This window comes from Atractosteus spatula, chromosome 7 (assembly GCF_055471065.1).
Source record: "Atractosteus spatula isolate fAtrSpa1 chromosome 7, fAtrSpa1.hap1, whole genome shotgun sequence".
Taxonomy (NCBI): Eukaryota; Metazoa; Chordata; class Actinopteri; order Semionotiformes; family Lepisosteidae; genus Atractosteus; species Atractosteus spatula.
Window position 1 is genome coordinate 48993985 of NC_142712.1, and position 24333 is coordinate 49018317.

Below are 24333 nucleotides of genomic sequence, written 5' to 3' on the forward strand. Positions count from 1 at the left end.
TGTAGGCTCATGCTACACAAATACATAATAGCACAACAAAGGACCTACTTTATGCGAATTTGTCATTATGATTTCTAAAATGAGAGGATGCACACTGGGGGCTGGTTAAGCATATATACAAATTTACTCAATTTTCTCCTTAGCCGTGTAGGTTATGTAGGTCAGCAGAATCAGGAGAAAGATTATTTTTCATGCAGCACAAGGTGTTCACCATTTTACTAAGGAATGATTCATTAGCAGCAGGGTTGATGGTATTCAGTTTTTCACTTTGCCATTAAAAGAAATATCGCAAAGAGAAAGGTCATCTTAAGTGATTGATCAAGGGGTATTTAAGTTCAAAGGTACAGACTAATACACACTTATTATACTTGAGCCAATTTGTAAAGCAAGTAACCCTTTTTATGTTTTCCAATGCATGCGCTTGCGTCATAAAGCATCATGGAGTGAGGGTATTTTGTTCTCATTCTTTAGTAGAGGGGAAAGTGCAGTTTGGACCTCAACTTGTGTGTAGGCATGGTACAGTGGTATATATAGAAGTCTCCATCTTGCTAGATTTTTGTGTCCCACAGATAACTCTAGATATTTACTTAATTACATTAAAAAATGCTGACGACTGGCATTGTGTTTTTACACCTGGTGCTTAATTAGGTAAGCGTTGCAGATAATAAATGGATTCTGTTATTTGCGGATTTACGTCTTTACTTTTTTTCAAATCTAATTGCTTGAATCTGAGCAAGTCTTGGAACTCCTTGTTGGCTGCTGCTGGTATGTGCTGTATTGGATAACTGGAACCCGTTCAAACACCTGCCTGCTCTTAAGGTTATTTCAGTCAGATACATTATTTTTCTCATCAACCAATACCAGCTCCCTTCCAGATGTGGCATTCAGAGCATGAAAGCAATAATCGGCATGTTGTTTTACAGATATGATTAATGGGTTCAGGAGGGAGGCAGTAAAAGTCGAGAGCTCTTTGTACTCTTAAATTGTCAGTGGTCATGATTCACCATTCCGTTGTCATTTTTTTTATTTTGTTGGTTTTCTGCCTTCCCCCCCCTAAGCAGATGGCCCCCTGGCAAGGTCGATTCATCACCAGACGTCTGCCTCGTGCCCCCACTCTCACGGGAACCCTCCTCCCCCGCCGCAGCCCCCTCCGCAGCCCGACTATGTCATCCCGCACCCCGTGCACCCCTTCCACCCGCCGCTCCCCTCCCACGCGCCGGGTCACGCCGTGGCCCCCGCCCCGCCGCCCAGCCTGCCCTCCCACCACCTGCCCAGCTCCGCCGCGCCGCTGCCCCAGCACCTGCCCACGGAGCACCAGTCCCTGTCGCACCACGTGTCCACGCTGGGGCCCTCCGTCCAGAGGCTGCACCCGCAGCACGAGATGCTGCAGAGGTTGGAAGTCCAGCGGCGGAGGATGATGCAGCACCCGACGTAAGTTCTTCTTCCGCCTCTCTGACGCCAGAGTTCGCCTTTTTAACACAGGAAGCTCATTTCTCCACAGGCCCCAGCTCAGGGTTTGCAAAACCTTCGCTTATCACTATACGCTGAAATACAGGCTAGCAAAAATACATGGCAATCAGGGTGCTTCATATTCCCTTAAAGTACTAAAACCCCAAGTGAGGTCTGAGCGAATTGCAGCAGTTTTGTGATTTCTTCATTTCCTGATCATGAGCATTAGGGAGGCATTAGGGAGGTATGAGGCTTGCCTAGTAGTACAGCCTTGGCAGTTCTGCTGCCCTGTGTTTTACTGCTTTTTATAACGCAAATCCAATTTGTTCCCGATCCAGGCGAGCACACGAGCGTCCGCCTCCTCACCCCCACAGAATGCACCCCAACTACGGGCACGGACACCACATCCACGTTCCACAGACGATGTCCACGCACCCGCGGCAGCCAGACCAGAGGGCCGCATGGTAAGTACCGTCTCAATTCCACCGCCTCTTCTCGCCAACGTGCTCGGTTGGAAAAACAAAAGATACCGAGGTTTGTTGTTCCAGCCCGCAGCAGTTTTTGTGTAGTCCATGGTTTGCTTTCAGTAGTTCTTAGTGCCTGGTATTAATGATGTGATGCTTATGGTGATTTATTTTTTGGAAGGTTGCATATAAAATTACCCGTTCTCCTTTTCAACATGGCCTGCAACAGCAGGGCTGCAATGCTCATGTTGTACACTAGTGTTAAAGCAGTCACAGGAGCAGGGGGGGTTAATCCTAGCAAGTTGTATCCCATTATAAGGTGCTGGAACTGTCTTCTGATGTATGCTGCAAACCAGAGCCAACACTGACTGAACCTTGTGGTTCTCACTGTTTTCTGCTGCAGGGAGCTGGGAATTGAAGCAGTGACGGTAGCCCCGTACCCCCCAGGACATTTGCACCCACACTTGCCTCACTATCACCCTCCTCCCAGGCTCCACCATTTCCCTATTGTTCCTTTCATGGTGAGTTCCAGGCTGGGCATTTGCACTACAACGTTTCCATCTGCCTTTTGTGCAGTCCTTGCAGTAGTATTGCTGTTGATCAAATCAATCATTTACTTCAAACTCTGGTTTGTAAAAAAGAACATAATGGTCAAATATGCTGTCCAGCTGATAAAACTTGTAGTTGAGATAGCAGCTTGCAAGCTGACAGTTTTGTTCTGTTTTGGAATAAATGGAATCATTTCACATTTTTTGCAGCACACTGGCATGTCTGAAGTGACCTATCCACACATTCGGTATATTTCTTCCAGAATGACAGGATTTGGACGAACATATGAAGTGAGTGTGTTTAAGTTGTATTTAATGTGCTGTAATGCAAGCATGATGCATGAATGTTTTAAATCTTAATGAAAAGTGAAGCAAGAGACTCTAGTTGCCCAAAGACATCACAGGTATTCCCTCATTGTTCTCTGGTTTACTTTATAGATTCCTTTGAGCGCTTTCTGACAATTGGTCAATTGTCCTGGTAGGCGTCTGTGTTGTGTGCCTGCTGAAACTTGGACTAGATTAAAACCATTATTTCCTGGCTCTGTGATTCAGGAGGAGTGCTGGAATGCTCCCTGCAGTGTTGCTTCCCAGATCTTTCTACATATTTAGTACATTTAAAAGTTCATCATTTTTGCTGAATGGTGTCTCACACCTGCCTTTGTTTCCCACAGGACTTGCTGCATTTAGAAGAGCGGTTAGGAAACGTCAATCGGGGCGCCTCCCAGGGGACAATTGAGAGGTGCACTTACCCACATAAATACAAAAAGGTGAGAACCGCAGGGGAGCCACTTGGCACCCAGGCCCTGGAAACACAAACCTTATTTTATAGTGAGCTGACAACTTGGCCTTAGGTAGTTTGCATAAGATGGTACTTAGTTTTAAGTAGGAACTAATTTGTTGTTCACACTGCTGGTTTTGCACTGATCGGGGTCAGAGTTTGGCCCTGTTTGGTAGTTTGGTAGTCAGCCGGAGCATGCGCACTGCACCCTCATTTTTATTTTTTAGAGGGATTTTTGAAGGTTTGAGGATAGTTATCCCTGCGAGTCTCTTGTAAATTGTTGGGGACTTGATGGGTGTTTTTTTTAGAAAATGGCTCGCACTAAGACTCTGTGAAGGCAGTGGCAAAGCGTGATGCTGAAGGTGCTCGATGTTTTCTTCTCGGCAGAGAAAGCTGCACGGTAAACACGACGACGATGAGGGAGCTGAAGAGGACACCGAAGAGAAATGTACCATCTGTCTTTCTATACTGGAGGAAGGAGAAGACGTCAGGTAAGTGCCACAGCTTCAACAAGCCCCGTTTCTCAGCGGCTTGTAGCCTGTCCTCCTGTGTGTAGCCAATACTTAGAGGCTTTAAAGGATCCTTTAAAACCGGAAGTTTGTGGATGTGCAAAAAGGGTGTTACAGTGCTCATAGCTGGGATATTGCATGTTCTTTCCACCGTTAGTGTGCAGAATCTGGAATTAATCGATCGTGTAGTGACAAAATGTCTGCGATGCACTTGCCAGGGAGTTAATTGATTTTCTGAACACTGTTCGTCTAATATTGCTTGAAATGTTAGCAGCATATAAAAACACAACAAATGCAGTTTTGTCCCAGTGTTCATTTGTTGCACTTTTAATGCCTCTTAGTGTAGAGAAAAGAAACACTGAGAATCTGCAAGTGACATCAGTACCAGATTGGTAGTGATTGCTCATTACAGTTTTCCTTCCTAGTGTTTTGGTTCCACTGTTCCTGTGCACGTCCTTCTGCCCCCTGGTGTATTAGTGTGAAATTACACCTTGTATTTCAGCATAGGTTTTTCCTTCAGGTGGGGCTGACAGTAGATGGGGCTCTCATTGTACCCTCTTACTTATGAAATAATATTTAAGACTATGCATTCCAGGATACATTTTAATTTTCCCTGTGAGATTTTCTTGCTGTCCATTTGTGGAGTAATTATCAGTGTACGCGTAGGGTGATTAGGGACCTATATGGTCAGATGAAGTTGTGGGACTGCATTTCTCATGCTTGCTGTCTTCTTGTTCTTTCAGACGTCTTCCCTGTATGCATCTTTTCCACCAACTGTGTGTTGACCAGTGGCTCACCACTAACAAGAAATGTCCGATCTGCAGAGTGGATATAGAGGCCCAGCTGTCTGCTGAAAGTTGATGCTGTTTTCAATTACTTTTTATTTTATCTTTTTTATTTTGTTTTTCTTCAGTACTGCAGTCAACCAAAGATGGCATGAATTACCTGCGTGGGTTCAAATACAAAACAGCATTGAAACCTAGAGTGCCAGCTATGTCCCATAGTACAGATACTGCTAAAATACATCTTCAGTATAGATTTTAAATTTTATTGTATTTATGAAGCTTTTTTTGTAGCTTTCAATTGTTTTCTTCAGTGTCATTTTATTTTTGCATGGTTCCTTGTAATGCATTTCTTTGCACATGTAATGAAATGGGCTTCACACCCTAAAGACTTGCAGGCAAGAATAGCTGCTCTAGTAAAGTAGCATTTAATTTGATTTTGTTTTTTTTTACACAATGCCTTGCTTTACTGGAATAGAATGTCATTCTCCATTACTAACATTGCAGGATTAATTTAACTGATCATTATATAATTAGTTTATGTATAGAAATTGTGAACAGCTAGTAAAGGAAAAAATGTAAAGCAAAACATTCCTTAATTAGGGAAAAACAAACAGCTGCTGTATAAAAGTCTGTGTACAACATCATGCGGTGTCCATCTAGTGGGAACAATCTGAAAATGCATCACTTATAATTAGGAAATGCATACAGAAGCCTTTTCCTTTCTTCGCTCACCTTTCAATGTTCACCTTCTGCACTTCCTTAATGCATTGGAGAAAAATGAATGTCACTGTATTTTGACTGTTTTTTTTCACAGTTAGACCTTTTAAGGCACGTCGTAAACAGTTTTACACACAGTGAAGTGCCCTGTTGAGTGGCGAGGTTGGCCATTGCCAGCAGATTGTACACTTCTGTTTGTATTCACAAGTCTGAATGGACGGACCTTGGGAATTGGCGTTTTGACTTCAAATGTGAAAGGGGTCTGTTGAGCCAGTTTTCCACAGACTGGCGATAAATTGTTAAATGGAACCCTAGTTTGGCCTGTCTCATTCGTCTGTCTGTCTGTGTTGGGGAGGTGGACAAACTGAGCGACACAGCTCCACGGAACGCGGCAGGCCAACAGAGATTGTATTTTTTTAACTGGGTCATTGTTGATTTTTACTTCATCTCTGTAACATTGCAACAAATTCCTTTGCTGCCATGAAGAACTTAACACTAATGGTTTTCCTCAACTAGCTAAATTGCATATACTTGCACATCAATGGTGAAAGACATAAGACAGGAGTCCTGTGAAAGCAAAGTGTCTAGGTAATGTATTTCCGCTCTGATTGCTGAATTTTGAAAATTGTAACATTTTGAATGGAGTGTTGGAATGCAGTACTAATGGCAGGTATCCATGCATTCATAGACTATAATGGCCCTAGGAAGCATTTCCGGGGGATTTATATTAGTTTTAAAAAAATAAAGTTAGGTAACTCTTTCCCCTCTTGTCTTTGTGTCTCTTCAACAATGTTTTGTTCAGTATTTTATACATATTCTGAAACCATACAATCTGAACAACAGGGGAGTCGCACACTGTATTGTACAGGCGCTTGGGCCTTGAAACATGCTGGCTTACAGTCTTTCAGTAGTTTCAATGATGTATGTTTTGTGGGCAAATCTAACATGAAGACAATAAATGGTTATTTCAGATGAAACTGTAATCGAGGAAAAAGGTTTTGCAGTTCTAATGTTTTTAAATGTTTCCATTATGCTAATGTGGAGTAAATGGAGTATAGAAACCTTTTTGAATTATCTACACCATTTCATTTTTGGAAGAAATTTGCTCAATCTGGATTACACCTATTTATATAATTTCCAACAGTGCTAATATTATATATAATGGTTATATACTTATAGTTTTTTTGTGGTTTTATTGTCCATTGAAGGTTAAATTCACAATGTTTTCAAGTGGTTCTAATAAGCCCTTGTTTTACAGATTATCTGTGCTTTGTGTAATAAAGAACTAGGTGGAAAAGGAAACAAGATGCAAATCATATTGTTCTCTCACATTTTGTTAGAGAATGTTAATCAAAAGCTACTGAAGATACAAATTTGGAATATGAGGCTATCCTATATTGTATCTTATATGCATCCTATACCATGCAAATACCTCAACTGAAGAGCTAATGTATGAAGCACAATGTAATTCTTTAGTATTTTGTACTGCTAAAGAGGTTCTTGATCTTAAAATGGTAGAAATGTGAATGAATGTACCAATACTAAAGTAGGTGCATAAGAGGTATAGGTCTGTATTGATAATTTTCTAGCACTTTTTTTACAGGTTAGTTTTTAACTAGAAAACAAACTCATTTTTCTAAATTAAAAGTAAAAAAAAAAACATTTAAATATCTCGTAAGAGCTCTTACTATCCTGAAAGATTTGTAACTTAACATCTTCAGTAAATTGCTTCAGTTAATGACCAACCCTGGTACGTGAGAGCTACAAGGTGTTGGCACTTTCATTTCAAGTGATCTGTGAGCATACTTAACTGAGCAAATACAGTGCCCTCAAAATCGTGATCAAAAGGAATTGTTCAGCCCCGAGTGCTTAGAAATCAAGGAGTGCCTGTCCTGAAAAGACTTGTATTCTGGCACTCCAGGACCAGGGTTGGCCACTTTATATATAGTGTTAAGTGTAGCTGGATCTAAATTGTGGTTATATATGACCAAATTATGAACAATGTGAGTTGCCATGTTGCAGAAGATATGGTTGCTGTTGGATCCAGCTAAAGAAACTAAACCAGTTTAAATCGCACAGCCAAAACATTGTGCTGCTTTTCTTCTCTTTTAAACTGCAAAGGAACAAGTAGAAGATTATTCCATGCTGAAATCCTGGCCTTAAAGAACGGACCAGTGCTGCGATGCTATAGAAAAACAGTCTGGAGGAGACTATTACCGGAAAGAAGTCATTAAAATCGTGAGACGGAGTGGTAAAAGTCAGACAGTGTAGGATAAAATAGGGAAATGCAGAACTGAGATTAGAGGACGTTGTTAAAAGATTTTTTAAATTCAGAGAATAATCCTATGCTGCTGAACCAGATTGTCCGGGATGCTTCGAGCGAAAGCTAGAGGAGATGGAGCCAATATATTAGTAGTAACTAAACAAGCATTACTACAAAGGAGGGAATCCATTCTCCCATGTTTTTCTGCCATTACAGAGGTCTTCTGTTCAAACTGTCCTAGAGCGTAAGAAGGTTCAAAGCAGAAGGACTTTCAGCCCAGCTACTCATTTGGTAGTGATCTGAGGATCTTTTCAAGCCACTGCCTGAAGGAAGCCAGTTCATGCAAAATGGCTTGACAACTTGTTGTGGACTCAAAGCTGTAAAAGTGTCTTGTTCTTCATTTTAAATGCACTTCTGTGTATTTAAAACCTAATACATGTTTGCTCTGGTTTATGATTCCTTGGAGGTTCTGAAGACCTGTGTTGAGTTAATGACATTCCCTACCTCTAAGGATTATAAATGAGGCTTTCCTCAGTCTTTTCTATTAACAACAGCATGTTAGTAACTCATTGCTCCGAGTTTCAAGGAGAATACTGAGTCTGTGGCACGCCCAGGATTTGAACCAGGAACCTACCTGCTTACCAACTGGATTGCTTTGCCCACACATTATACCTAAGAATCTTCTAAGAATCTTATAGAATTAAGAATTGGACATTACTCGTATGAAAAGTAACTATATATACTTTGGCTATATTCAAATACTTGTGTGAAGAAACTGACCCTGTATAAAAAGAGAAGATGCACTTCTGATGCCCGTTTTTAGGGTCCTTATTCTTATACTCTTTCCTAAGCATTTCTCTAATCCATTTGACACCTATTTATTTATATTGCCAACTAGTTGATGATAGTACTGCTTCTGCAATAGTGATGAATCTACACATTTCCCCACGATACAGTTTATAGGAATGAGTTCACATAAGAGGAGGTGGGGTAGTTAACATACTTCACAGCAAATAGTCAAATTCCAGTTTTGCTTTAATAAGAAAAGCCAAATTCATTGCCCCATGTATTTTAGGGACAATATGGAGAACGATCTATCCCTTTAATTTTACACGCACTGAGATTTAACTGGCCTGAAGCAAAGTTTTGACTCTTAAAGGCAGGTCATTCTCAGGTGTTACAATAACAATTTAAAAGTGGTTGGAAACTGCAGCCAGACAGTGCCGTAATGTGAAAAAAAACATCGTCCATCCATTTTTCACTGTAATTGTTGTTGGTGTGAAACTTAAACATGTAATGTATGCTTTTTCCATCTGTTCGTTTGTATGTCTTTTGCCAATAAATCCAACATGTATCACTCATTTGGTTATAAGGGTCAGTACCTGAATCTCAGATCAGTCAAAAGCACCTTTAATATGCATTGCCATTGCATCCAGCTGCCATATCACCCTGCAACTCACAACTAGCAGCCCATTGAAGCTCAGCAGGTGTGAGCCTGGTCAGTACCTGGATGGGAGACCTCCTGGGGAAAAGCTAAGGTTGCTGCAGGAAGAGGTGTTAGTGGGGCCACGAAGGGGCACTCACTCTGCGGTCTATGTGGGTCCTAATGCCCCAGTATAGCGATACAGACAGTATACTGTAAAAAGGTGCCGTCCTTCGGATGAGATGTAAAACTGAGGTCCTTACTCTCTGTGGTCGTTAAAAAACCCAGGGCGTTTCTCAAAAAGGGTAGAGGTGTAACCCTGGCATCCTGACCCTTAATATTATAAATTATAATGTATGGTATAATAATTAATAACATATTGGCACTTACCAATCATGGCCTCCTAATAATCCCCATCTATGAATTGGCTTCATTACTCTGTTCTCCCTACTGAGAGCTGATGTGTGGTGAGAGTACTGGTGCACTATGGCTGCCGTTGCATTATCCAGGTGGGGCTACACATTGGTGGTGGTGGAGGGGAGTCCCCATTACCTGTAAAGCACTTTGAGTGGAGGGTCCAGAAAAGCGCTAGATAAGAGTAAGCAATTATTATTATTGACCATTGAAATGACAGCAGTGTTTTATAATACTGGCTTATGAGACCCATCCGTGGCTCCCTACTACACCTCCTACCTTCACCTCAATACTAATAATAGATGGATACTTTATTGATCCCGTGAGGGAAATTGCAGAATAATAAAATAAGTATTCTCGATCTGTATAGACAACTGGCGAAATAAACTAAAATCCATCAAAGACTGGAACAGCAACCCGAACTCTGCGCCTAGTAAAACGAAACGGACCCAGAAGGCTCTACAGACTACTCGGACACAGGAGGACGGGTAGAGGAACCAGAATACATTACATAACACTTCCAGAAAACAAGATGTAACAGGGTAGAGGTAAGTGTACATAATATAGATGAGTAATTGGGTGATAGACGTAGTGATTATTTCCATATCCCTTTTTGTTTGTTAAAAAAGAGGCGATTTGCGGAAATCACTCATTGGTTTAATATTTAATATCATGGTAACACGCATACATATCAATATAAAATTTCGTAATTGTTATCAGGCTACCCAAGAAAAAAAAAACATCAATTCCCAGAGTGCATTGTGAACTTAATGCTAAACTCCGGACACAAAAGTTGGCGCATGCTTGATTTTCTATTTTACTTTTACTTAAGGGGGGGGGCGCTGGTGAATAAAACGGGTGATACATCATAAAACAAAAAAGGAATCATTTGATTGAATTGCGGAGAATATGTTAGGAACGTAAACAATTAATTTCTGGTTGCCGCGGTAACGCATTCAGGCCCCTCGTTTGCCAGCCAATAGAAACCATCCGCCTCGTGAGCTCCTGCCCAATGGGAGCGCGCGGAGCGGTATTTGAATGGTGAAGTGGTGCCCAGTCTACAAGCGCAGTGGCGAGTGTTTGCGGTGCACATTTGTTGGTCGTCGGCTGTAGCTTCTTTTTAAAGGCTTTTTCATTTAGCGTTTTTCTTCAGAATGGCTCTGGTAAACCGGGGAATTGTAAGTACAATGTATTAGTTCTTTCAGCATTCCACGCTTTCCGGAGAGCCTAACTCAGCAGCTTGTTAGCTTGTTCTTTAATTTTCGTGAAGGAGAAGAAATGAAGCTCTTATCTGTAATATGCAATCAGCCAGCAGTTTGGTTGTCTTGTAGCTTAGCTAGTAAATGTAGAACTGAAATCTTAACGCGCTCATAATTTTCAGAGGTTTGAGACATGACGCCTACCTAATTAGTTTAGGTTACCTTTAGCGTCGCTTTTGTGCGGTGCTGAGTTCTCTACTCCCTGGTCCTGACTTGCTTTTCTTTACGCGCAGCATATCAGGAATGCCGAAAACGCGGCCCCAGTGGGTAAAACTGCAGCCGGGACGAAACGGCCAGTCCTAGGCGAGATCTCCAACTTCTCTGCCAGGGGAGGCCCAGTCAAGGTACTGTTGTAGCTGCGCTTTCGGGTTCTGAGCTGGGATCTATATTTGCCGTAGCGAGTTCAAAACCGATGATCACCCCTCCTTCCGAGTGAATTGAAGCTGGGGTGGCCATCGTCTGGCGGTTTCATCTCGTGTTATTTAAATATGCACCCCTTGATATACAGCTGGGTATCTTAATGGAACAACTCTGGAGTATTTCCCCTAAGGGTATAGAAGGAATCTTGTGTGCCTGTGCCCTATCCACTGCTGCCCAGTGCTTCTTCCTCAGTGTTGAGTGTTCCCTCAGGACAGGGGTGCACAGCTGTAGTCCTGAAGGGGCCAGATGGTTCAAGTGGAAGTGTGTGGTGGTGGGGGGGGGGACCTTAAATTGATGTTTAGATTGGAGCTTTGCCAATTTAGAGCCTTAAGTGTGCTGGGCAGGAGTTGGGATTATTTGGGCTAGATGGGGGGGCCAACTGGTTTACTTTTGTTTTGGTGTTGCATTAGGTACCATGAAAATAACATTCTGTAATATTGATCATTGCTATGTTGCTGGTTTTGAAGAGTGCTTTGTTCCAAACCCTCTTTCTATAAACTGTAGAAAAATGACACCCTGAAGTCCCATGTGGTCAAGCATTCAAAGCCAGTGAAGCCTAAGCAGCAGGATGAAGTGACTGTGCAGCCCAAACCGTGTCCAGTGGTGCCTAACGTTCCAGTAAGTTACAGGGTTGTTTAATGTCCACAGACCTGAACTATTGGTAGAATTGCAAAACATCCACAGTTGGGGAATTGACTGAGGGTTGCAGGCTACCAATGTGTATGTATTGTTGTAAGCAATACAAGCTGTACACAATTCTCTTTATGATCTAGTGTGATTCACTTGGGCTGATCTGCCAGTTTTCCTGAAGAGCCTTGACATGCACTTGCCTACACTCTGGTGCCCAGGGCATATCCCCTGGCATTTTGCCCTTGCAGGAACTGTTGCATGGGGACAAGCAATGCTGGGTTAGGATAAACCTGCATTAACTGCATGTAGACCACTGCTGTTTGTCATGAGTGGTGAAGTTTTGTAGTGTCTAGTAAACATTGCTAGAAACTCCCTAATAGGACTTCAAAGTGCCTCACTTTGAAATGGGGGGGGATGCTTTTCCTTGGTTCTAATATACTTTGGACAACTCTGTAGTTCCAAGATCAAATGTAGCCTCAGTCTTGACTCTGCTTGCTTTTTTTTTGCATACTGTGCTGACGACTGGCTTTAAATACCACACCTTCAGGTTGTTCCTTCTTGCATGGATGTCTCGATGAAGGAAGAAGAGCTGTGCCAGGCTTTTTCTGAGGCTATGCTGGATATAGAAGACATTGATGCCTTGGATGGTGAACATCCACAGCTGTGTTCCGAATATGTGAAGGACATCTATGTGTACCTAAGGCAAATTGAGGTAAAAACTATAACCTTGTGCATCCTGATATTCGCTCATTAATTTCTGCTGCTTGTTGGCTATTCATCTAGTCTTTTATTGCTGGATCTGAGAAACTTGGCATGGCTGGGCCTTCAGGGAAACTGATTCAGTGACTGGGCATCCTGTATTTAAAGGACCCATAAGTGCCTTTAACTTAATCTTGCCTTTTTTTTCTTTACTGCAGCTCCAGCAGGCTATCCGCCCCAGGTATCTCGAGGGCTGTGAGATTAATGAAAGAATGCGGGCCCTCTTGGTTGACTGGCTCATTCAGGTGCACTGCAGGTTTCACCTGCTGCAGGAGACTCTGTACATGACTGTTGCTATTCTTGACCGATTTCTCCAAGTAAGCAGCTTTTTTTTTTTTGCCAAGTTGGTCAGCCCTTCTAAATTCTAATGTGTTGAGAGGTCATGATTGAGTATCCTCAAGTGTTTTTTTTTTTCTCCCCCTAAAGGTACAACCTGTCTCTAGAAAAAAGCTTCAGCTGGTTGGCGTTACTGCCATGTTAATTGCTGCCAAGTATGAAGAAATGTATGCCCCAGAGATTGGAGACTTTGTCTACATCACGGATAATGCTTTCTCTAAAGCACAGATCCGGCAAATGGAAATGCTGATCCTGAAAGAGCTGAATTTTGAACTGGGTCGTCCTCTGCCCCTTCACTTCCTAAGGAGGGCATCAAAGGCTGGCAATGTAATTACCTTCCACTTGGCCCTGAAATGCACGAATCTCCTTGGCGCAATGTGTTTCTTCTTTGGCTGTATTTCTCCCTCCTAGTGTGTAACTGCTTTGTCATTTCCAAGGCTGATGCAGAGAAACACACTCTTGCCAAGTACTTCATGGAGCTGACCCTGATGGATTATGACATGGTGCATTACCACCCTTCTGAAGTGGCAGCTGCTGCTCTCTTCCTCTCCCAGACTGTGCTGGATGGCGGTAGTTGGGTACGTTTTTGTTAATCCTTTGTATTCGCACTACCATAATATTGAAGCAAAGGTTACTTCCACAAACCCTAAGTGGTGTAAGTGCTAGAATGTGAGATCCCTTCTGATGTGCACACTTTGCTTAATCTGTAAAGCAGATATGCAGTTTGTTCACTGCAATATTCTGCATGTTTGATCCTCTGTCACTAACTCTATGAATAGCTTGTATACACTTGTGGATTCTTAGCAGTGCTTAAGAGCAGCAGGTATCTCTTCCAGACCACAACGCAGCGCCATTATGCTGGTTATTCCGAAGAGCATCTCAAGACCATTATGCAACACCTTGCCAAGAATGTGGTGAGGCTTAACAATGGGCTTACCAAGCACACTGTAAGTTCTGTCCTATTCTTGTCACAAACTCAGATTCTGATGCACTGTCCATTTCATGCTATTGTTACTGTAGACCTAAACAAAGTATATTGTGGGCTTGGAGCCTGAGGATCTGAACTCCTCACTGAGCTGGGTTTCTTCTTTCTTGTACAGGCAATCAAGAACAAATATGCCAGCAGCAAGCTGCTGAGGATAAGCACCATTCCACAGCTCCGCTCCTCCACCATCCAGGACATGGCTGCACCCCTGTTGGAGAATTCTTAATACTACTTCCTATCTTATGGACTTGTTATGAACTGTTGCACTTTTTTTTTTTTAAACTTCAACCTGTGGAAGATTTGTGCTGCTTCAATCTTTAGATTTGTTTTTTTTCCTACAGGAGTTTTAAATTTTATAAGTTGATTTGACTCTCTGCTGTTCCCACCTACCATTTTAGCTTTGGAAATTTTAATCTGGTCTCCTTGAGACAGTTCATTTACTTTTTATTTAAGCCTTAAATTGGTGTCCTGTTGCTTTGAGTGCAGCCTGTGCCTCATCTCTTCTTGGTCTCCATGAAACAATTTCAGAACCTTAACGTTAAGCTACAATGAGGGGAGGACAATTGGCCAATCTTGCTTATTTAGTAGCTTTTTGTGGGGGGGGGGGGGATGAACATTGAAACTAGGCTGATTGTCAGTTTTTCAATGGTCTGCTACTTTCCCTCTAGTGGAGCTAGGACTTGACTTCAATTTTGTAAAATTGTATTTTTAATAAAATGTTAATATAAATGTCAATCTCTTGTCATGTGATTATTATAATGATGGTTTTCAATTAGACATGTTTGCTTTTTTTTATTGGCATTCTACAAATGTTACAAACCAGGCAGTGGGATTTATTGGTTTTATTCCTGATTTCACCAGGTGCAGAGATCCTGCACAAGGGTGAAGCACCACCTTTTAGCTCAAAGGAGTAATTAAGTACCAACTTCACTTTCACCAACAAAGCAAAATTATCAAGAATTGCAGATGAGTACAATACATTCATATACATATCTAGTATTAAAGCAAACTGATTTAAAATGTACATGTAAAAAGACCTAGTTATTTACATATTAGGCATAAGTAATATGGGCCAGCCATATTAAAGAAACTCAAAAGGCACTTCTGGTACTATTGTGGGCTTCCAGCAGGGTAGCACTGTCAGATTAAAAAAAATCTGCACAGGTTGGCAGCTTAGTCTTGGAAGATGTTTTCCCAACTTAATGCCACAGGCATTTGTCATCCTTGTAAACCGGTGGTCAAAAGCTGATATACCCTCAGTGCATTAGTTTTCCCAAAGCTATGAAGATGGATTTACCTGGCCCTTTTTGCCTCTTATGAGCAAGAGGAATTGGAGACCTTAATGCGTGTGTGCCTATACTTGGCATTTGAGTGGATATTGCAATACCCTTCTAGTTTGTAATGGGGTTACTGAGCTTGAGTAGATTTATATTGCTTAATGTGCACTTTGGTCTAAACTAGCCAAAGATCTGATGCTCTTGAAGGGTTAATGCATGAACCCTTTGAACAGGATTTAACTCAAAGACACCACAGCCTTGTTCGTTGGTCTCTGGGGTAGCCAAAACTGAATTGAGGTGTAATGGTATAACAAGGCCTGCAAGAAGGAGCTTATAGCACAAGGCTGATGTACAAAGTCCTCAAATGTACCTCCTAACTTTTAAAAGTCCAGAGAGTTAGGCTGCAATTTCACACCAATTGACTTATAGCTTTGTTATGCAAACTCATCGGTGAGTTTATAACTGCCTGAACTCCCGGGCAGTGAAAATTTCATGGTTAATGAGTGTCTGTTTTCTTATTACTGCTTAACAAAGGAGAAGTGGGGGGGGCATTGTCATTCATGCTCTGCCGCCATCTGGAAATGATAGTGGTCTCTGGCTGAAACTACAGTCCCAGCTCAGCTGCATGATCTCTTCCCTCCCCAGCCAAAGGAAATACCCCCCCACTCTTCATTCCTCAAAGTGGACCAAGGAATAAAAAACCAACAGAATCAAAAGGCCTGTATTAAATACACATTTTTTCCTCCCACTATCCTTCACATAAATGTTAAACTTTTACTTCTTTTTCAGATGTCAACCAAAGCCAAGCCCTTTTTTGAATTACTCACATAATGCCCTACTGGACAATACTTTCCATACTATAAACACCACAACCGGTGTTTAACAGGCAGTGGCAGGTTGAATAAAGTGCTTTGACAGAGACAATGTGTAAAGTTGCTGTCCTGTTCCTCCTCTTAATGTGACAGGGAGTTGCTCTTTCCTACCGCAGGCCATCCCACTACACTGTTATCATATGCCCCAGGGGCTGCTGGGAAAAAGCCACTCTTTGAACAGCAGGTGTCCCTGGCCATGGCTGGGAATGGGAAACCCCTGCCATATTGGTGAAGGAAGGCTCGATGGAGATAGACGCAGCCTGGGTGGGGGGGGGCTGCTGCAGTTGATCATGGAGGAGGGAGAAGCGATATGTCTGCATCAGTTTGTTTCTGGGAAGGGTGAAACCCCTCTTTTAAAGCTGATCAAAAGATTAGTGATTACAAGCTTGATGTCTGTTTTAATGACTAAAGTAATGTCATCAATCTTGATAAGGGCTGGTCTTCTAAAACATTTATTAATTTAACATGCTATTATTTCTGTGCACTTTAAAGTTTGTCATACCTATTTATCATATGCGATTTTGTGAGATGGGTTTTTATATGTACAGTACAAGTCTCATATCCTTTATTGGTTGTGTGCTACCCAGGGACTACAGATGTAGCTTGTTGGCCAACTGTGGTGTAGCTGAAGAGCTCTTCTCTGTCATCAAACAGAACTAATATAGAAAGGCTCTGCTGGAGATACAGAAAGCTGGCTGCTTTCAGGACCTCCACCCCCCCCTGCCTGTAAGGATTAGGCCAGTGCGATGTGCCCTACAGCACAGGTTACACCAGATCCACAGCAGAGCTTGTGAGCAAAATGCATGTTTCTTTTCCCCTGTATATGCGCCTTAACATAGGTGCAATGTGACTCAGTCTTATCCTCACTTCAATTCAGGCAGGAGCAAGTGACCACAGCTAACACTCACCAACATTATGGTACAAGGGTTGGTAGAATATAGATCAACTCTTACTTTTGGATAGGCAATACTATTTATAAAAAATCAGTTTAGCAGCAAATATTCCCTCTGACTTTACTTCTCCAAAAAAAAAGAAAAAAATGGACTGGGATAAAAACTAGACTTTAAAACAATTAGAACACAAAGAATTTAACCTGCATTCAGTGACTCGAAATAAGCACCTACCTCTCCAACAGTTACAAGAACCCCCTTAACAGATAAAAAAATTGCTTGGTCCCAGATAACACGTGAACTTCATATTTTCAATAAAATAACTATAGATACCTTCATTATATTTGCAAAGGAAAAAAAACAAACAAAGAAAGCTATAAATACAATAAATAGTTTTGTTCAGTGCTCACATGGTTTGTGTAGCTATCATCAGCTGCAGAGGAAAATAATTTTTTAAAAAACGCGGCCTCATTCAAGTCCCCAGATTGATATTGGTGGCTGGTCCGTCACTAGGGTCACAGTATTTAACGGAGAAGACCGTGGCCGGTCTTCATCTGCAGGGGCTCCCTGCTCGCGGCGCGCGGCTCTACAGCTTGCTGACGTAATTGTTGGGGAACAGGCCTTGCTTCCCTCGCAGTCTCCCCGTCCACCAGCCCGACGCGTCTGCTCGGAGAGACAGAGAAGGAGTCAGTCCACACCTCTTCCCTGGGCTCGCACTGGCTGGGCCTCCCTCCCCAGCGCCACTCAGAGAGCGAGGAGCTTCGGGCTGTGTTACTATGACTTCTCTGCGTCCTTTCTGATCCGTGTCTGTGCAGCACGTAACGAAATGCATTACGGCAGCTTACCCTAGCAAACCAGTTAAGAACATCTGGAGGAAGAGGAGGGAAAATACGAGCAGGAAACCGATTTTTCGACCTATTTTTTTTTGGCAACTCCCAAACCCAAACTGGAGCTGAGATACACAAGCACCACTGGGGTAGCTTCCCCAGAATTCTCCCAACTCTGACATAGTGGAAAAATGACACATTGTGTGTTGGGGTCTTGTTGGCTCATTTGGGAATTGTTTCTTTTCCTCCAGAAAAAATTCTCAGCTTGGAATAATTCCTTTGAGACACGATTCTCATGTAGCAGATCCTATGAAGGTAGAGAGTAAGATGAATAACCTATGATAGCTATGTATTTAATAAAAGCTAGATTTTTGGGATGGAGCGGTGGCTCTGTGGCTAAGGATCCATGCCTGTGACTGGAAGGTTGCTGGTTTGTATCCAGCGGCTGGCAGAGGAATCCTACTCTGTTGGGCCCCTGAGCAAGGCCCTCAACCCCAACTGCTCCAGGGGTGCTGTACAATGGCTGACCCTGCGCTCTGATCCCAAGCTTCTCTCTCCCTATCTGTGTGTCTGTGTGTCTCATGGAGAGCAAGCTGGGGTATGCGAAAAGACAAATTCCTAATGCAAGAAATTGTAAAGGGTTAATAAAGTGATGTTATTATTTATTATTATTTTCACGTCTCGATCTCTAGCTGCGAGGCCACTCGGTCTTTCGAGCACAATGCTAGTGTTTCAGGAAGGCAAGTCGAGTACGCACCTTCTTTGACGATTTCAATGACATCATCGGCATTGAAACTCAGTTCGTCTGTATCCTGGGCGTCGTAGGCATATAGCGCCTTGCACTGTGGCACCTGGGGCTTGGGCTTGGGCAGGGGCTTGGGCCTGCCTCCACCGGGCATCGGCCTGCTGGTGGTCTGTCTGTGGGCGCTGATGGCACAGAGGAAGACAGAAAGGGGCTCAGTGATGCCAGGCAAAACAAGGGCCTGATGTTAGTGTTCAGCACTGAGGGAGAGCACAAGACGCCACAGCACGCCCTCTGAAATATTGCTCTGAATGTCTTACCAGCCTCCCTGAACATAAATCAGCCTTTCTATTAACAGTTTCCTTGGGTGTTTTCAGATGCTTTTTATTCAATGACGAATATACAAATTAGCCACTCTGTGGCATCATGTTCAGGGTGTCTAAGGCAGGAGGATACAGCTCACTGAACAATCCCATGTTCGAGCTCCCTAAACACAAGCTCACAGCTTCACTGAGGAATTAAGATGTGGGTTAGTTCACTTCGCAATACAGTGGAGTGGGTCTGTCTGCTTGGACAGTAAAATGAAGAATAGGAGAATAACCTCATAAAAGGGCAGGCAGGACATTTCTGTAGACCAGTTTAAGAATTCAGAGGAACGCTGACAGTGCTCTTCACAAGCAGTTAGAAATTATGGTGACAGAGCTTTTGAGTTTTTTTTATCAATTTTCAAATTGTAAATTACAGACAAATTACTAGAGCTGGGGCAGCACAGCATATTGGGTAAGCCTTTGACTCATATCTGACCAGCTGTAGGTCTGGGTTCCTGCTGTAGATAATTCTATTGTACCGTTAAACAAGGGTTACCAGTTGCTCCAGTCCACTCAGTTATATAACTGGGAACCAGTACTGTGGGGTAATCCCTGCTGTGGCTCTGATACTGACTTTACCTTTACCAGAGCCAGCAAAAAGCAAGCTTTTGCACCCAGCCAAGACAGGTAATCACACAGTAAACACGAAGTTAAAAAAGCAAGGCTTGCTCTCTGCCTTCCTGCCAGCTGTCAGCTGAATTGTAAACACATATTAAGAAATTCGGGTATGTTTTTCATCGTGGGAACTACGTGTGAAGTATCTGCTTGTTAACCAGAATCCAAAGTTTCATTCTGTTCCCTCTTTTCATTCTTTTTTTAACCCATTCTCCTTGTCTATCGGCGTGTTTCAGGACTTTTCCCCCCATCTCCTCTTTCGGAACACTCTGGCTCTGCACAGCACACTCCTTTTCAGTGTTTCTAAGCATGTCCGATTCCTTTCTTTGGCTTCTAGTAATGGCAGCTACACAACTGAATTGTGGGAAAGAGAATGGCATATTGGGAATGATGGCCCAAGCATTCTTTATAGTGTCCTTGGACAGACTCTGGATTGGCAAGATCTTCCCTAGAATACAGTATAACAGCTTACTGATATGTCAGGGCTGCTCGCCTGCTGTTCCCTCATTCCGTATGAGGGAATGAGCACTCATCTTTAACCCTTTAGGTGAATGCAAGCCCCAAAGGGCAATAACCAATATCGCAAAACAGGACATATTCAATAAAGGGATGAGCAGAAGCCAAACATTTGGAAGAAAACAACCAAGGAAACAGATATCCAAGTTATTTTACTTCACAGAGGGATCGGTTTTGTTAACATGAACACAGTTTGAGAAGGTTAGTCAAAATGGATGATCAAAACCAGTTAAGGGAGGCTTCAGATATAAAACATTTGCAGAGAACCTTTAGGCAGAACAAAATTAAATGTAAAAAGGTTGCGCATGTACAGCTACGCTAACTACCCAAGTAATGCTTTTCTGTTTCTTTTCTTAACCTACACCATTATCCTGTTAGAGACACTGAGGTCAGCAGTTAGAACAGCAGCAGAATTAAGAACAAGTAACTCTCAAGTGCCTTCGTTCAACCGTTTTTATTGTAACGTTTGTTCTTTCAGAGGATGTTTGCACTATTTGAATGGAGAGTGACAAATACTATTCATCTTTAATAAATCCTACAGCAGTGCACAGTTCACTTGTGCAGATTGGAAAAAGAATCCAAAAATAATACTGAGAAACATGGACATATTTACAGCAAAAAACCTAAAATCGAACAAACTTCTGATATAATTTCTCAGCACTGTGACCCAAACATGGCATTCACGTTAGAGACGTTCTCAGAAGAGAACTGAATCTCTTTTTCAGTCTTCCCTGCTGTGTCTGAGGCTACCAAGCACACCGGCCTTATTTATTCAAACCCTTCTCCTGCAGTAGTCCATACCGGAGTCGAGGTCAGGAAAAAATTGTGAGACAATGGAATAGAAATCACATTCATTGAAAATGTAAATATCTTTAAGGTCTAAGCACATTTTTGCTACAGTTTTTCCATAAATATGTAACCAATACTCTGCATTTTAATATGCGATGTTTGTAATGAGGTCACTCAGAAGATTACGTTTTTAAAAGGACAACTGAGTACAATGTGCCCTTTGTAAATTCTTAATACTCAGACTGGCTGCTGCCTTCTGCCAGAGCTTAACTGATCTCTGCTTAGGCTTTTCCTTTCACTTATAAATTGTTGCTTTTGTCTTGCTCCGTCCCTCCATTTACTACATTTCTCACCTTCTCTTTGGTTTGCATTGCCCAATCCTCTTTTCGTCACTCCGCACTGCTCGCTCCCTCCCTCCCCGTACACCTCTTTCTCTCTTCTCGTTTCTCTCAGTTCTCTCTCTAAGCAACTGCACTGGTACTCAGGAGCAGCAGGCGGCGCTACAGTCCCATAAACCCAGTCAAGCACCAGAACGGAGAAATGAGAAACTTCCAACACAAAGAACTCTTCAGGATTGTGAAGGGGAAATGTAAGCTTAATTCTCAAAGCAATACGTCAGACACTCAGAAGTTGTCTCCACTATAGGAATGTGACCATCACCCCCAAAAACAATTCTCTTCTACATTATCCAAGGCATTTTTTTTTGTACTTCAGTAATTCAATAAAAAGGCCGACTAGGTCTGCCTTGAAGGGCCTTCTCTTCAAGACAGACAGTACCATTACGTCGTGTGGGAGCCGGGTTTCAGGGGCAGGTCACGTCACAGAATCTGGGGAATATGTGAAGCTCTATACAAATCAGAAACACCCTCACAGAAAGCAGAAACGCCACCACATAGAAGTGCATGTCTAACTTATTGGAAGGCATTTGTCTCGCAGCTAAAGCACCACTAGGTAAGTTAACTCTGGTCCTTTTGTTGTTAGATTGCTTTAAAAAAAGTTAACAGCACAGCCCGCACTCATTTTCGGTCACTGTAGAAGCCTGTGGTCTGACCTAAGGAGATGCTTATGTTGACCAAAAAGAAGACAGTTCCTGTTCCGCTGAAGATGTTCCAGGATAAACCAATGTGAAGGAGACGAAAGGCTCTAAAAATAGTTCGGGAGGCTAGTTTTTAGAGGGCGTAAAACTTTAAATAACTGACAATTCAAAACAGTACAGTGCAGTTTAAGTACCATTTAAGTAATAGGAGCTAATGAGCTAAATAACATGCGATTGAATTAATTCAATGGATTAGTGTTTTCCAAAAATAAAAGTCTGATGGAAAAGATTTCAGTGATGGAAACTGTCTTCTTCAGATATGTCAGGGGGGACTCACGCTTAAAAATTGGGGGATGTCTTTTTTTCTTAGATTTATGTACATTAAAGTTCTTCAGAAGGGAAAGTGGTCCACTCTGATGAGCAGTTTACACACTAAAGCCTTCTTTATTTCTCTTTCTTCGTCACCAGACGCTTGAATCAATTAGCTCTAAAAAACACAAGGGTTAGTTGAGCCCATCAGCAGGCTTCCCTGTGTTCTTAATGAGGCCTGGAAGGGCTTAGCATGGGTGTTAACTTTCTTCTTCTTCTTCTACAAGGACCAGAGTTGACCCTAATTAGCAGGATGAGTAAACCTAGTTGCTGCGTCTCTACCAGCTGTTAGGCAGTTTAAAAACAACAAAATCAAAACTGCTAAGGGTGTGAGAGAAAGGAGGAAAAGAATTCCAACAGGCTGGGCGAAAACGGCAAAGACTGAGTCACAACCACCACCCGAGAGAAACATTGCGTTCGACTCACATTCGTCCGCTCTCTGGGGGCAGCCTCTGCCGGTTACTAGAAAGGAACAGAGTCATGCACAGTTACACTCGGTGGCCATCTTGGAGGACCTGGGGCCTTGTGTCTGTTAAACATCCGGTCCCAGTTCTCACAGAGCCAGCATTTCTACACACGATCGCCCACTTGGGGGGGCAGCAGCCTTGCCACGCGGGTCAAAAAAAATAAGGACAAAGCGAGAGAGTGTGACTGGGTCACGAGTCCTCAAATGAAAATGGAGTTACGTGTGTGCCTTTATGGACAGTTTCTGGCATCTGTCGTGGGGTGAGAAAGAAACCAGTCCAGCTCGGTCACAAGCTCCGCAGCTACAACAGCAAACGCTGAGGGAGCCAACAATAAATAATGCAGCTGCTTTTCTTAAAAAAAATGTTTAAGGAAGTTTACTGTCAAAACTCAAAGGATTCTATAATTGACCTGATTGATGTCTGTGTTCACCGCAGTAGCAGGAATGCGAACGTGGAGGGCACACATGACAGTGAACACAACACCCGTGAGCCAGGGAGCATCGGGCTGCGGCGCTGCCCTGGTTACGGTTGCCCTGGAGACAGCGCAGTGCAGGTGACTCACCCCGCTGCGCCCTGGTCAGGCACCCTCAGGCAGTCCAGGTCGGGCTGCGGGGGCCGGCTGTTCCTCTGTTTCAGCTGGTGGAGGGTGACTGGCGGGGGCAGGAAGGTGGGGTGGTGGCTGGGGTGGTTCGTGGGGGCAGCCCTCTGGCTGACGTTGTTACCGGCTGACTTTATCACTCCATTCTGGTGGGAAGCTGCAGATCAGGAAAAAGAAACGAGAGCTTGCAGGTCCAGCTGAGAACTTAGTTGAAGCCCCTGAGATGGGTTCCAAGGACTCAAATCCTCTTTCACTGGCTACCTGACAACTGAGCAGGAAGTAAATAGGAAAGGCAAAGAATACTGAAAAATGACAGAATATTAAAGCTCTCAGGGAGGAAACATAGCTTTAATTTATATAAATCTATCACATTTTGTCCTTTAATGTTTGCTGATAGGATGGCACAGTGGTTAGCATTGCTGCCTCACAGCTGGGGCCCTGGGTTCAACTCTGGACATGGGCAGCTATCTGCTTGGAGTTTGCATGTTCTCCCCATGTTCTTGTGGGTTTCCTCCCATATTCCAAAGACATACCGCTAGGTTAAAGGGGTTCTGGGAAAATTAGTCCTAGGTGTAAGTGACTATGTTTGTGTCTGTGTGTCTTCAGATGGACTGAAGTCCTGTCCAGGGTGTATCCTGCCTTGCACCTGTTGCTTGCTGGGATAAGCTCTGGCTCTCCCATGCCCCTGTATTGGATAAAGCCGTTCTAAAATGGATGGATGTTGGCTTATATTCACTGAAAAAAAAACATTAAACTTATTGACTTAAAAATGATCAATTATAAATTATGGATGAATAAAAAAAGGAGGAAATTCAAAATAAAGTCAGCGAGTGACACTTTCCCTTTTCCTCTTCTGTTGCCTCTGACCTTTCTGACCTCAGCAGTGCAAAGCATCTCACCTGGGGGCCCAGGGGCAGCTCTGGTGGGGTAGCTCTGGGGAGCTCTGGAGACACTCCGGTTTTGTGAGAAATTCTTCCTGGTGGGACCTGGAAATGAAAAGAAAACACTGAAGGGGACGATGCCAAATCTGTCCGCCGGTCTTGGCAGAGCATCATGCCAACGCCTACCTTGGCAACACTGAGGTTAGCAGCGCTTACTGAGCTGAGAGCCTGAGATTTGGAAAAGACAGGTTTGAAACCTGGAGTTACAAACAAATAAAGCCAATATGCAATTTCCTCCTAATACATAACCTGTCAATAAGATTCCTTCAAGGTGCCGATGTTTGTTG

The 24333-nt window shown here is 42.9% G+C and overlaps 3 protein-coding genes across 7 annotated transcripts in view; 2 read left to right on the top strand and 1 right to left on the bottom strand.

The window, feature by feature from the left end:
- The window catches only part of rnf111 (ring finger protein 111), a 46994-nt gene extending 40750 nt beyond the window's left edge, over positions 1 to 6244 (top strand). For 2 of the 4 annotated variants that reach the window (XM_088921637.1, XM_088921639.1), the window contains exons 8-14: positions 1059 to 1431; positions 1788 to 1913; positions 2317 to 2434; positions 2672 to 2752; positions 3133 to 3228; positions 3627 to 3730; positions 4492 to 6222. In XM_088921637.1, coding sequence (XP_088777763.1) covers positions 1059 to 1431; positions 1788 to 1913; positions 2317 to 2434; positions 2672 to 2752; positions 3133 to 3228; positions 3627 to 3730; positions 4492 to 4609 — 1016 coding nt within the window. In that variant the 3' untranslated portion in view covers positions 4610 to 6222. Of the gene's footprint in view, positions 1 to 1058; positions 1432 to 1787; positions 1914 to 2316; positions 2435 to 2671; positions 2753 to 3132; positions 3229 to 3626; positions 3731 to 4491 lie in introns of all 4 variants that reach the window. The other 2 variants (XM_088921638.1, XM_088921640.1) reach the window with 2 other exon arrangements.
- A 4191-nt stretch (positions 6245 to 10435) lies between these two features.
- Positions 10436 to 14474, top strand: ccnb2 (cyclin B2). The gene is made up of 9 exons (XM_088921660.1): positions 10436 to 10528; positions 10843 to 10953; positions 11534 to 11647; positions 12207 to 12371; positions 12577 to 12735; positions 12845 to 13081; positions 13192 to 13332; positions 13591 to 13701; positions 13855 to 14474. The coding sequence occupies exons 1-9, from the start codon at positions 10505 to 10507 to the stop codon at positions 13963 to 13965; spliced, it is 1173 nt and encodes a 390-aa protein (XP_088777786.1). The 5' UTR covers positions 10436 to 10504; the 3' UTR covers positions 13966 to 14474.
- A 42-nt stretch (positions 14475 to 14516) lies between these two features.
- myo1ea (myosin IEa) overlaps positions 14517 to 24333 on the bottom strand; it is a 70191-nt gene continuing 60374 nt past the window's right edge. The window contains exons 25-29 of one of the 2 annotated variants that reach the window (XM_088921661.1): positions 24005 to 24091; positions 23070 to 23262; positions 22467 to 22502; positions 18363 to 18532; positions 14517 to 17441 (exon numbers count right to left, since the gene is read on the bottom strand). In XM_088921661.1, the coding sequence (XP_088777787.1) occupies positions 17365 to 17441; positions 18363 to 18532; positions 22467 to 22502; positions 23070 to 23262; positions 24005 to 24091 (563 nt within the window). In that variant the 3' untranslated portion in view covers positions 14517 to 17364. The remainder of the gene's footprint in view (positions 17442 to 18362; positions 18533 to 22466; positions 22503 to 23069; positions 23263 to 24004; positions 24092 to 24333) is intronic. The other variant, XM_088921662.1, reaches the window with a different exon arrangement.